At 26.4% G+C, this 15,324-nt stretch overlaps 1 protein-coding gene across 6 annotated transcripts in view; it reads right to left on the bottom strand.

Annotated features, from left to right (window-relative positions):
• LOC114127463 (uncharacterized) overlaps nt 1-15,324 on the bottom strand; it is a 155,539-nt gene that overhangs the window by 14,434 nt on the left and 125,781 nt on the right. For all 6 annotated transcript variants that reach the window (XM_050202620.1, XM_050202619.1, XM_050202622.1 and 3 more), the window contains 8 exons: nt 14,124-14,191; nt 12,945-13,196; nt 10,935-11,198; nt 10,022-10,322; nt 9,492-9,556; nt 9,309-9,389; nt 8,276-8,394; nt 7,114-7,504 (listed from right to left, as the gene is read on the bottom strand). In XM_050202620.1, the coding sequence (XP_050058577.1) occupies nt 7,114-7,504; nt 8,276-8,394; nt 9,309-9,389; nt 9,492-9,556; nt 10,022-10,322; nt 10,935-11,198; nt 12,945-13,196; nt 14,124-14,191 (1,541 nt within the window). The remainder of the gene's footprint in view (nt 1-7,113; nt 7,505-8,275; nt 8,395-9,308; nt 9,390-9,491; nt 9,557-10,021; nt 10,323-10,934; nt 11,199-12,944; nt 13,197-14,123; nt 14,192-15,324) is intronic.

Below are 15,324 nucleotides of genomic sequence, written 5' to 3'. Positions count from 1 at the left end.
CTGAATAAATTTCAAAACACATAGTAAACTAAATATATGAACGGAGATTGGATCAAAATATATTTAGCTTTTAGATACACGTGTTATTTTGTATAGGTTTATATAAAAAAATAAATAGTTACACATGTGGTGTAGAATATTTTAAAAATAAGTGTAATATGTATATTAAATAGTCACATTTAATCTATATTGTATTGACAATAACAGTTAATTATATGTTTGGTTAGGTTATTAAAAATAATTATAGTGTTACATATTACTAATTCTTATACATTTACAATAATTATGGAAAAGTGTTATTAAATTGTAAAATATAATATATTAATATGTATAATTTATTAAAAGTTAAAATTAGTGTTAAAATTATTTTCACTGGATACAATTATTATTGCACGATTTACTACAATTATTTGCATTGATACACTTATCAATGCAAATCCGATATAGCGGAAAATATGGTAATCATAAAAATATAATATATCAATATTGGGAATACTATAATTATAGATATCTTAGTAAATAGTTATTTGAAATGGGTTAAGCTAAAAAAAAAAAGGAATAAAATATTAATGAATTATTATTATTAATGGTTTTTTTCTCTAAACACATTTAACTGTTCATAATTGTTTGATTGAGTATTTTATTTAAGAAATAATCATAATAGTGTATGTATATATTTATATATTTATACATTATGAAATATATATTTTTTATTATTAATATTCAGTTGCTCAAGTTCATATTATATAAACATGTTTAATGCATTTGTATTTAACACGCATATAGTTCAAGTTAATTTTATAATGATGAGAGTGAGATTTTATTTTAAATAAGAAAAGTATATTATTGATACAATTAAAAAATCATTATCATGGTTTATAGCTAGCAACCATTATTGTTTACTAGCTAATGTACTATCATGCTTCTAAAGCATATCATATTTATTATCATGATAGTCGATAAGTAATCCGTATACAGTATAAAAAATTGATTTAATTTCGTTTTTATGAGAAAATTTTTATTTCATCACATTAATAAATCACCAGAAAACAGAAAATACTTAACTTTCTCATATATAAAAATTAACGTTAATAAAACAATAAATAATTATTAGAGTTAAATTCAGATGGTAATATCTAGTTTAAACCAATAACTTTTTATTATATCACATGAAAATAGATTATATCGATAGTTGAGTTGTAAATACAATATATGATTTGATTTTATAATACATATTGTATATTATATTACATGCATATTTTTATGTTATACTTATTACTTTTATTATATTTATTTATTATAAGTATATTTAAACAATTTTCGATTTATTTATATTATTTTCTGATCAAAAAAAAAAAAAACTACGTTTAATATTGGTAATTATTCTCATATATACAATCATTGCGGTTTTAGATTTTTATATTATTTTTATACTAAGAAATGTCAGCTGATAACTAACGACCTTCACTCACATTTATTTAATATGTTTGTAAGATTATTATTTCAAAAAAAGAATAACTTTAACAGTATTTGCATACAAATTTAATCCATCTTCTTGCTGAAAACTTTACGCTCGTTTCACACAAGTTTCAAGTAGATTACGAGAATAAAAAATATATAACAAAATGAAAATAAGTGAATTTGTTGACATTTTTTTACAGACATGAACAGACGAACCCTCACATCTTTGTCGTAGTTCAATCGCCAAACAATCTGAGCGTTAAATCGATAGGCGAACGAAATATACATAATTTGAATACAAAACGAGCTGTGTTATTATTTTGGCGGTTTTTCGGTCGAATTGATCGTTCACAGAGCGTGTGCGAGAAAGGACATACACACACAAATACACTCACTTACACTTAGTAATAGTCCCCAGACCCGGATCAACTCGTGTCACACGGTTCGTACGCAATTTCGACGTCATGACCAAGTTTTCCGTTATATATTTCTCCGTTTAACCCAGTAGGCCCTTCCTTCGCTGTTCTCGCAAACCATGGGGTCACTTACCGGAAATTTCAAACGGACTTCCGGTATGCGTCTCACCGGAGGGGTAGCTGCCCGCTCACTCACTATTAGCCCAATCGCTGCCTACGTCAGCTGACGCGCCTTTGTTGCAGCCAGAAACTACAGTTTCACAACAATTATCCCCGAAACCGGCCACCGCTTTAGGATGATGATAATAATAATAATAGTTATACTGGAAAATATTTTGCGGAAAATAAACCGTTCAATTGGTTTGTATGAACTTAACAGAATTAAAAACTTCCTAAAATTGGGATAAACGGCTCTCGTTGCTTTTACTTTTCCAAACCACCCGTAATGCAGTGTATTGTTATGAAACATAGCGTGTTCAACGTACGGAAATTCATGTTGTTTATACAATTTTTTCTCCGTTGGAAAGTATGTATGTGACATGGTTAGGAAGAAAAGTTTCAGTATTTTGTGCCAAACAATGACGTTAATATTTTTTAACTAAAAGTATCTACACACCTACCCGATGAAAACTCACCATTTAATTCATTATATTTTAAACTTGATATTCGCATAAGAGCTTATACATCGGAGCGAATTTACTGGAAAAGTAGGAAAAATATTTATTGATAACAATTAATTTGAAAGCGTTTGATATTTTTAACGAATTATGAATTGGCATACAATAGTATGAAAACAATTATCTTGTTAATGTTGTTTGAAAAGAACACAATTAATCCAAATCAAATTAAAAACAATTATTTTTTATTATTTAAGTAAAATCTGAAAATGAATGTTACATAACACTTTTTAATATCTCATTAACAATTGAAATGTTAGTTACTATGCAAAATAATTGTTTTTATTTTCTGTAGACTATAAAAAAATAAATAAATTAGCGTATTATAATAAAATATACCTAATAAAATAATACCTAATTATTTTTCTGAAAATTAATTTGAAAGCAACTGGCATTATGTTCTGTATTCATGTAGTATAATAAATAATAATCATGTTGGATTTTATTTTATATGAAAGTAACACGGGGTACAGTATAGGCAAATTTGATACACCATAGCGTATAACAGAAATAATAATTTATTACATATTAAATAATTAAGTCGTTGATAATTTAAAAACTTGAAGATTTCAAAATCATCGTCTTTAACAATGTCGTATTTCGACAATATCAATATAACTCCATAATCGTAATTAGATATCAAAAATTGTGACAAACACTGGGTAGAAGAGAAGACGTAACAAATTTCAATACTATTATAGAAAACTATGATCATCGATAATAATTTATAATTACTGTTAGCAATGATTATGATAGTTAATAGTCAAATAAGTTCTTATGGGTCTTAATGTTTAAAATATTATTAGGTATTTAATAAAAATAATACCTTCCAATTAATTATTTTTGAATACTTTCAAAATAATATATTATTTATATTATGTAATAAAAACCCATTTTGTTAAATTTAAAATACGAGTATAAGACATAGTGATAACGAATATTTGTTTAGTAAATATATTTTGTTTAATAGTTAAGATAATTCAACTAGGATACTAAGGATGTATTTTTTGTAGATGGCTATTACACCAAAATATTATAATGCAAATTTTGGATGTTAATGAACGTTAATGTACAAAATAAGTTGTGTAATGAAACACTTCGGCAAATAACATATTTTATTAAATTATATTATAATGTATTACTTTATTTATTTAGTATTTAAAATTAATGATAGAATATTTAAAATAACGAGTAGAATATTATCTAGTTCAATTCGTTTGGGATTTGGTAAAAATCATCAAACGTGGCAATTAAAAATACAAGAAAACAATAAAAATATTGGTATTGATTTTAATTTTTATTACTCTAAACAATAAAAAAACTGAAAAATAACGCTTAACATAAACCACGTTAAAAAAAATATAATTGTTGAAAAAATTGTTTTTCAAAATGTCATAATTTATTACATACAAAAGTTTCCAGTATATTAAAATTAATTAATATTCGTAATTTATATTTATGAACATGCAATGCGATCATGAAATACGACAGATAAAAAATGTTTTTACGTAAATTTTTTTAAATTAAAAGTAGAAGAAAAATTTAAAATTGTATACATTTTACATTGGGGATAAGCCTCAGAGTCTGAATTAATCCTACTAAAATGAGTAGCTTTGCCAAATGTATTATATCTATATCATAATATTTATTTACGATTTCATGTATACGATTTCTATGGACTGGTGTTAACATGAAAAACTTGTATACGATTTTCATCCAGCAATTAAAACTATCAAAACTCATAAACTCCGTTTGGGGAGTTACAAAAAAAAACCATCTTGACATGACAAATAAAAGCAAAATTATTGGTGAACAATACGGTTCGGGCTTGTTTTTGTAACAAAATTATGCACTTATATTATTATATAGTATATAGATAAAGTATCCGGTTAAAAACAATTTAAAAAAAAATGTTAGCGTGTTTATTGTTTTAAGTCGTATTGTCTTTTGTTTGATTCTAAAAGTTATGTCGTAATGTGTTTTGTTAATGTAAATACTGCTTTAAACAAGGGTTTAAAAAAATATATTTAATATTACATTTATTTTAGATATAATGGGCAAAGAGTATCAGCAATGTTTGCATCATTCTATTTTATGTACAAATTTTGAAATGAATACCTAATAATCAATTAAATTAACTTCATTTAATATAATGAATACACATAATTATATAAATAATTACATAATTAATTATAGTTTTAATTAATATTAAACATTGCAAAGGTTTAAAACCCTTTATATTTTTATTATTTTTCATTATGATAAACATTTGGTAATTTAATTGTTGATAAATTTACTATATGCTTTAAAACTAGTATTACATTTTATTAAATTAATTTATAAAGTCATAATTTAATTAACGTTTATTGATACTTGCCTAATAAATTATATTAAATTAAATTTTTTTTAAATAAATAAATGTTTCATATTTTTTTTTATAATTCAAACAGACAAGAAGACATACTATTTAGGTATAAGTATTGAAAATTTAACCTTTAAACAGTAATGCAGATAAAATTATTTTTATTTTTATGATTTTAATTTAAAAATTAAAAAAAAATTTAAATTATACATTTAAATATGTTGTTATTGAAAGCTAATAATAATAAATGTGTTTAATCAAGCGTATTTTAGTGGTAATAATAATTACAAGAACTATAAGATGAAAGCGATAATAAAATTTCACTCTTGACCTCGTTGAAAATAAAATTAACAACATGGAAACTATAAAATGCTATAGTCGTCTACATAATATAAATAAATAATGGACAAAACAATATTAAAAATAACAAAATGTTTATTAGTTATAAAGACGTTAGCTCCAACTATCAATTCGTTCAAATAAATTTAATAATGTTTTATGATGATATAAGGATGATAGAAATATATTATATTATTGAAATATTGATTTTCTATTTTGAGTTTTAAATATTTTAAAGACAACGTATTAAGCCATGTCTTGAAAAGTTATATTGATTAAAATCGACGTTTTGCGAATTTAAAAAGCTGTTTCTTTAGTTTTGCGAAGTATGGTTGAAGTTTAGTAATATATAATCAATAAATGACATGAAGAAGTTATAACTAAGCCGAATTTCTTTCAAAGAATTATTGTATTGCTGTCAAATAACATGTTGATATAATCACTATTAATGCACCCAAATATAATTTAATAAAATTGGTTTATCTATAACAGAACTTTATGTGTATACAAAATAAAACAAATTTATAGAAATTATGTTTATGTTTCAAGAAAATAGATTTACCAGATCGTTCATAAAATGTAACAATTTTTAGATATTAAAAAACTTTAATCAAACATGAAATGTTTTTGATGGAAAAAAATAACAAATTATTTAACCACAATATTAAGAGTAAATTAAAAAATGATAAATCGAAAATAATAAGTTTTAGAAACTATTTACGTTATAAACGTTTCGTTATTTATTTGCTAAAATTTTGATGTAACATAGTGTATTGGAATAAATATAAATACATATGTACAAATACTCATACTTTTACTTATTTCAGTATTAAGAGTATCTCGGTTTTATAAAGACTATATTAAATTTAGTCAATGCGCGGTCTTAATATGATTGTAAGTACTATAGAACTATATTTGCCAGTAAAAAAAAAAGTTGACCTGGTAGTACCGTAGTAAAGCATCTTTATAAATTGTAAAATTATCATAGATTTTTTATTGTTTTTTTCTACATTTCCAAAATTTTTGAGTAACTAGTGAAATAAAAAACAATGAAGAAAATCTATTTTATAATAAACTATTTTAATCTCGGTCATTATCGAGTGTCATTTTAATCAGCTAAAAATATTTGTTTTGAATGCTGTAATTCTTACATTTAAAACATTTAAATATAAAATATTTTTTTGTCATAACTTCATTACGCTGAATCCAACTATTACATATTAAACATAATAATTTTATAGCAGAAATTGCAGTGAATAGCTTTTAAAGAATTTTTTAATAGACGAAAGAAAATTATGGTATCAAATGATATTGTTGTTATTCTTAGTTCACAAAAGATACAACAACAATACATTTTGGTAAAATATAACCTTATAATATATAATTCATTGCAGTATTATAATTTGATATATTAATTAATATTACATAATTTCACATGGACCACAGAGTTGTTTATGTTTTTATTCACACTGAATCGTAATAAATTTATAATTAATCTATTTTAAATTTCTCTAAGTATGATGTAAATTTAGGTTCATTATAGTATTATTTGAAAAATTGGATAGTGTTTCGTTGATAACCATGCAAATAATATTATGAATCTATAAATCCATAGTTGAATATTTTGTAAAATATTACAACAAATAACACAAACATGTGCTCATATAGTAATATATCACAATTTTTTATGATATGTATCAATAAATCATGGTCAGTGTATATGCAAGTTACATAATTATATAAAAACAATTACCATGAACCACAAATAACGAAATATCAAATTCCTACGATTATATTGTATTAAATCGCTACAAGAGAATGGCTGTTTAGATGCTAATTTAATTAATCTTATTCATACCTGATCGTATGTGTGTCGATCGAGGACATTCTGCCACTAGTTCTATTGAGTCAGTAGATCCACAGGAGAACACAATCGAAGTCAAGTTCAATTTACATTCTTCGTCAGTGATTGTTTTACTACTCAATATTCGTCGACCTTTCCGTTTGACTCTCCGCAATATTGACTCATCATCATCGTCATATTCTGATAACCGTTCGAATTCCTTGCTTATGTTCTTTCTAGACCTCACAAGACTTGGTAAGTCGGGTTGTAACTTTTTGTACGTCACACTCCAATCGTCCGACGATTTCTCGTAGTGTTCAGAGGAGTGACGTTTGGGTGAAGGCGGTGAAGTCGTAGTTAACACAATAGACGGATGATTGTCGGAAGTTAACAAGTCCACTGGTAACTAAAGTCAAATGTTTAATTATTAATTTAAGAATAAAATGTTTGACAATTTAGGGAAATAACAATTGTTTTAATAAAAAAAAAATATGAGAAAATTAGAGAATTTATTAAAAATTATAAAATTTTGGAAAACCTCGGTTCTTAGAAAATTTAATAAGAGACTTTCAGATATTAAAGTAACTCATTTATGCTCAAAATAATTTAAAAGTATAAAAAGTCACAGCTAAAAAAATAAACAGAAACAAAACGTTATTTTAAATTAAAACAATTTTTAGTAATAAATTAAGCTAAATATGACCTACATACTAACTTGAGATTGCTTTAGCTTTAAAATTAAAGCCAAGCGTTGAATTATTATTACACTAACGTTTTTTAAGCATAAAAAATACTCAAGCTAGGAAAAGAAACCACACCAAAAAAAGATCTCCAGAATAAGAGAAGAAAATATAAATATATTAATATATACTGTTTATACCATGTACCTACTATTTTCGGTTCTTCTCAGTAAAATACCGTATTCAATGGTATTATCAATATGGACAATGGTTTTAAAAATATTTTCATTATGTATTTTTGTGTGTATTTATTTTTAATTGTTAAATTGATATTATTGACGGTACTATTTTTTGGGGGGAAATTTATACGTTAAACAAAATGTCTTAATTTTCTCTGGGAAGTTCAAAAATGTCTTCATTTTTTATTGGGGGGGGAGGTTAGGTTATAATACCTATTAATACCTATTAAATTTATCAGCTGTTTATATTGTACTTACATTTAGATTTGTTTTACTCGGTAAAGTTGAAGATGCATCGTTCCACAACATACTTTTACTGATTTTTTTTATCGTGTAAATTCCTTTATAAGGGCAATTTCGAAAGTCCGACTTGTAAGCTATAAACAAAATGTAATATACAGTTACTCAGTTTTAATACAAGAATAAAATGTAATAAAAAAAGTACATTCTCAAATAAACTTGGAAGTTTTTCTTTTTTTTTTTTAAATCGTTAAAAATAACTAATATTACATAGGCATGGCAAAATTATAGTTTATAGTGAGTTTGGAAATTTGAGATTTTCACAAACATTGATTGTATATATTGTAAATATATTTAATATTCTAGCAAAAATAATTAATTATTATAATTTATAAAATAGTAATAGTATATATATATAATATATATAATACATAGGTATATCTTAGTTGGATAAACAGAACTCGGCCTTATATAATAGGTACATATAAAATCAATTTTGACAATATTTTTTTCATACCAAAATAGTATATCCTTTTCAATTTTTAAAAAATTAATTTCATCGGAAGCTGCTAAATAAATATCGTTCTAACACGTCAAATCAGAGAAATCTTGGTAGAAAACAAACAGTTGTTTGTGTAAAAATTACTACTTTAGAGAACATAATAAAAATATTTATTTATTTTATTTACGTCATCACAATAGAATAACAACAGTATATGTATAGATAATGGTGCAATTTAAGTCGAACACAGATGATTTGATATTATATATAATATGTATAATAATATACATTATACATAAACAAATGTTTAAAACGATAGTTGGAACAATTTTTTCAAAAATGTTAATACTAAGTGAAATAATAATAGCAAAAAAAAAAACAGTCGGTTAACTAGATTTTGAACTACGACAATTGATATTCATTGTGCGTACTGTATTTGTAAACAGCGCATTCCCTGCAGTCTATCAGTATTTGTTTTAGAAGGTTAACGTGAAATTGCACTCGGTCTCTCGACAAACACTTGAAATATTTTTGCAATCAACGACTTACCCACTAGCGTAATTGAATCCGTAGCGTGCGCATCAAAGTTCGCAGAGTTACACGCGTCTTCGGGTCTCCTGCTTGGCTGGCCTGATTTTGGACGAAAAAATAAAAATAAATACTGTATTATTATTATACTGTTATTGTGCCGATCCACACGTAACCATGTCCGTTAGGGTGGCGGCAACTTACCCATTTGAAGTTCTGCCAAGTCGTGTGCCCTCCGGTGGAAGTCTAAACAAATATATCCGCTTTGGCTGCACATATTAAGAAGAAACCAAATAAAACAAAAAAAAAAAAACACAATTTACCGGTTAAACGTGAGAAATGTAAAATGTAAGAATTAAAAGACATATAAATTAATATAATTAGTGATGAGAAGTTAACGAAAAAATTGTGTGTTTAATCTCATTCATTCGTAAAAAAACGCTAAATAACCAAGAATATAATAAGATATTTCTATAAACGTTATAAAAAATTAATTTTATTTTTTAAGCGACGAATGCTGTTAAGAAATGGAAAACAGTATTTCTATTAATATGATATATTTTTTTAATTTACTAAAATAAACAAAGAAATATAAAATATATACATTAACTTAAATGATGAGTAATAAAATGGATGTTTAGCTAATTTAGCTGTAGACGGAAGACAGAAAAAATATGCAAATTATCCTGTAACTATTTCTCATCTCTAATATTATTATATAGGTAGTTGTTTACCATCCAGTTACGTAGTGCGCCATAACCCTAAAACGGTGTGGTAACTCTTCCATTTCTTGCTGACAAGAGAATTTCATCTCATGTCCGGGTAGAGGCGCTACTAACGGCTGATTGTAGAAAAACTGATGTGAAGCCTGTATGGTTTGTGCAGCGAACACGTGATCCAATGAGCTGGATACTAGCTTCAACGTGTTGTTATTGTGATGATGAGGAAATGTGAATGTTTTACCATGATCCAACGTCCGCCACTTTTGATTTTCAGTTAGCCATAATGGAAAGCTGCATTTTGTCTCAAATATTTCTGTGTAAAAGTTCAAAAATAAATCGATTATAAGTACATACAATTTCATCAACGTGTTATTCAATCCATCATTATTGTTACAATACTTTCACTTGATTAATCAAAATCATATATACATTCATTCAAATTTGAAAATAAATTAAAGAAAAATAATTGATTGAGTTCATATTTTTATACGAATCTACTTATTTCTTTTTTTCATATTTTGAATAAACTTGGAATTTAATTTGGGTGTAAATTTGGCTTTAAAGCTCATAATAGGAAATTAGAAAAAGTAATATTAAACACCAACAGTTTGTTGTTGTTTTATTTACTATAAAAATATTTACTTTTTTGTTTTAAATTTAGAAAATTAAATTTGTTTGTTATGATCTGATGTTGAAAATTAAATGATATTGAAAATTTTTCAAAAATTTAAAAAAAGTAATGGTACAAAGTATAGTAGGTATACCATAAATTAGATATTTTGACATCAGGAATTTTTATTTCCACATTTATCAATAGAATAGTAAAAACATTTTACGAAATTAGTTGAATTTTAGTAGTAAATATGATTATCGACTATTAAATAATTCGTGCTTATTAGCATTACAAGTATAGATAATGACGTACCCTTTTTCAATATCATAGTCCTGGACCCTTCAAGGGGACTAAAAAGTCCACTGCATGTAGCATCGCCGGACTGTGCCACTCTATACTCAACGTCTCCAGAAGTACTGGAACCTTTCAGTTGTCTCTGTGATGTCGTCCGCTCATATATAAAACACTTGAACCGGTCTTCAGTTGACATTGGTATACCGTTGCTATGATGAACTCTACCAACGAGGAACCGGTATGAACCCTCTTTCCAACCGGCAATGCATTCGACTTCTTCAACTAAACATTTTTTTTTGTATTATATAATATATATTGAGCTTTCATATATTTGAAAAACATTATTATTAAAATTGCTATCGATAATCCAAGGTAATTTTTATATTTTTAGTTATTGTGTAATTTAATATATTTTGGATTTTTTTTTCAAAAAAAAGTTTTCATTTAGTAATTCATAAAAAACATTACTTGTGTATGCTATTATTATAAATCAATTAACTTTTCATTTAACATAACGATTTTTTTTTTTAATAAATTATTAAAACTAGTGTGAATTGTATTTCTTTTATATTATTTTAGTTAAGATACTCTTTTTAATTTGATATAAACGCATTAAAAAATGTAAAGAATTATTAATAAAAATCACGTTAGTGGTAAAATATATTGTTTGACTTTTCAAATATTCCTTTACATAATAATAATAGTCTAAGGGTATAGGGTATATTTAAATTATACGAGTAATAATTTGGCCATTCGAGTCTCTTTATTAAAGACCTTAATATAGTAATCATGTACTTAAATTTAGTTTGCATTATTATAGTAGAATGTAGTTAGAAATATAGGAAGTCGATACTAAAAGTAGATTGCTACCTATCACGGCATTTGCGGGGAAGTCTACATATTCGGAATTAAGTATAGTGGTCATTTGATGGATATTAACATTTTTGAGGTTTTTTGTATAGTCAATAATGCGTGGTTTCATGCAATTTCCACAGAAACAATAATAATTATATAATAATGCTTAAGGAAATGAAAGTTTGCAAACACGTGGGTCCTAGAATAGCAGGGTTAAAACGCTTCTCATGTCGTGTTTTTCGAGTGTGGTTTCAGAACCTAACCACAAAACGCGGTAGATACGGCGATAAGTTAAAATATGCGAACAGTCTCAGAATTCAAAAGATACAATGAAAGAGAGAAAATAATAACAATAAAATATATTGTAATATAGTATAAATACTCGTATGACCAAAATGTAAAATACCTAGTTATATTATATAGTCTTTACTACCTTCAAGACTATGAGTATGTTACGAACAAATTCGAAAATACGGATATTATTGTACAATTCGAAAACCAAGTAATTTAATTTAAATTAGAAATTAAATAATATTCTTAATTTAATATTAATAATATGTTTACTTTTAAATGAAAAATATTATCAAGGATGTGTGTTTGTCAAAAAAAATGTTCACCTGAAATTTGATAGTAGGTATATAGCAGAAAAAATATCCAAAAACTAACCAATAATAATTTGCTGTATAAGTTGTTTTATGCATTTTTAATAATAGTAAGACAATGTATTATTTATTAAAATCTAAGTGGCTCTGATTCAGTCAATTTTGAATTAAAAACCATAATTGATTCATAAGAATTACTTTAAAAAATAGGCCTAGATTTATTCCAATATAATCCGGTCGAGAAATTCAGTGTTTCATAAATTAGTGAACACACTATTGTATACTTATATAATTATAATGTTTAATCATTTTTTGGTTGTGTACTCATATATGTTTATTTCCAAGTTTTAAATACCTTGTTCATATTATTTAGCTAAGGATCAATAAAATAAAATAAATATTCAGCAAGAGATATGTTTCTGTCGAATAATGATCCTAAAGCTACTATTGATAATATTTATCGAGCAAATAATTTTCATTCAGTAATACTGACCAACTACTGTAACTTGCTTCGATTATAGACCACATTGGAAAACGCTATATAATATAAAATGTTATTATAAATACTAACGCGCACTCTCCGACCCTTCGACATCCGGACACGCCTGATACCGGAACAACAGCCTCGAGTCCTGGGTACAAGCTTCAACTGTGGAAACTGGATTCTTGCAGTCGCCATGACCACGGTTGTACGTGAACGTGTATGGTGGCTTGAACGGGCACTGCATTGGATTTCCGGACTCCCGGAACATGGAGTACAGGAGCGCGTCGCCGGTAATAAGTTGACAGATTGTCTTTATTGTGCCCATTTCGTTGCAAAAGGCTGTAAATAGTCGTAATAACTGTTATGTTAACTACCCCCGAACCATAAGTTTAATATAAGCGGAAAACATTGACAGTTTAAAGGACCTCCCCCCTTCAATCTATAATTAATGTTTTTTTTCCTTTTGACATCTTATAAAGTAAATAGTTGATTAATTAACAACTCCATTCCTTATAACTGTTAAAATGCCCATTGTTATAACCGCCCGTGAATACAATTAGTAATTAGAAATTACATTTTTTTTTTAATCGCACTGCAATGAATTATTTAAATTTTCAAATTAAAAATGTAAATTTTTTATCTATTAATTATTTATATAACTAATCATTACTTAAAAAAATTTAAAGTTTAACATACAAAATCAGTTATGGTAAACGATTTCTCTCTGCCTCTTTCTCTATATATATCATATATACGAATAATAACTAATAATTTATTAACTCCAATTTTAGAAAACGATCTATAACGTTTTATAATTACAACGGTAATACGTTCTGCGCTTTATCATTTAGTTCTCTATAATACGATTTCAAACATTTTTACCGATTACCGCACAAACGCCCACCAAATATTATATAGGTACATTTAGCCAGCCCTTTCTTTATTCCTTTTCTTCCAACCAAGACCCCGCATCGCCTATAACCACAGCGATCGCGTACGCACAAATACAAATTGAATCGCTTGTCCGGTTTAACGGTCCAATAAACATTGTCTTCATTGATTGTTTCGCGTATATAATAAACACAGAGGCTAGTACACCAAAACATATATAATATATATTATAAACATAATATATAGATTATAGATATACCTAAGGGACTGTGAACGGCCAGATTTTTCTTGGCAACGATGTTTCCCCGGGACCACCTAAACCCGTCTCCCAGCCTCAAACAATACATATGTCAATATAATATCTCGGTGACTTACTCTCTTTGTACTGGAGAACGTTGTGATGTTTCTCGTGAATGACCACGCACCGGTAACACTGCTTTTTCCTGTGAAAAACACAATAAACGAATAGCTTCAATATGTATTATATATTATTAAATGTATTATTGTTGTCGTGGGCCATATTTTTCGTCGTACCATATCGCACAATATAATCACGCACAATAATAATAGGATGACTGTGTACTATGTATTATAGTCGTCCGTCATTCAATGATGCAATTCGTATCGCGTAAATCACAGCAACATATATATGTATATAGGTGCATTTTCTGCAGGGATCGCGATAACGTTCAATTGAAAAAGCATAAGCAACAGTGTAGTTTGTTTTTGTCGTTTACGGCAGTATTATCCGGTTTTCTCACCGCACGGAATCATGAAATACTATTGTTTATTATAATATTATTATCATCGAAATAGTATGATATTTTCTTCAACGCATTTCATTGATAATAAACATGTTTATAAAATGAGAAACATTCGCCAAAAAGCTTATACAAAATTCGATTTCGATCGGCTTTATAAGTATTTATAAAAATGCACTTATAGTATTTTCAAATCAGTTTCAATCAAACGACCAAAGCGGCATGTATTTTATTTTAAAATCATTAACGCACGTGTACCCCGAGCAAATGTATTGGAATCAATAAATGGGATTTTTGTAGCGAATTGAATTTTTTATTGAGTGAAAAAGTAACGTAAGAAACTTATATCAGAAACTTCTCCTCGCGTGTCTAATGATGGTCGTTCGATACTCGTATATGCATAATATCATATTATAAAAACACATAGTGTTTATGTATACACAATATTATTAATTATTATATAATATATAACATATATATATATATATATACATATAAATTGTAACAGAAATAACTAATACTATTTTTTGTATATTTTGAAGAACAAAATATTTTCCTCATATTTATGATAATTAATACCTACTTAAACTAAAAAAGTAGGCTAATGGCAACATTTTTATTGCGCAGTGGTGATCGAATGGGCCATTATTGTGGATGTGTTAAATTTGAATTTAATTATAAATCGTTGAATACGAATAACGATTCTGAACGAAGATGATATTCTGTCAGCCTATATCACTAATTAGTGTAATTGTATTTTATGACATGTTTTTCTGATATAGCTGTTGGCTGTTGCAGTTATTTATTTTATTTTT

This window comes from Aphis gossypii, chromosome 3 (assembly GCF_020184175.1).
Source record: "Aphis gossypii isolate Hap1 chromosome 3, ASM2018417v2, whole genome shotgun sequence".
NCBI classification, from domain to species: domain Eukaryota; kingdom Metazoa; phylum Arthropoda; class Insecta; order Hemiptera; family Aphididae; genus Aphis; species Aphis gossypii.
The sequence above is the reverse complement of the archived record's forward strand: the minus strand, read 5'-3'. Positions and strand labels throughout refer to the sequence as shown.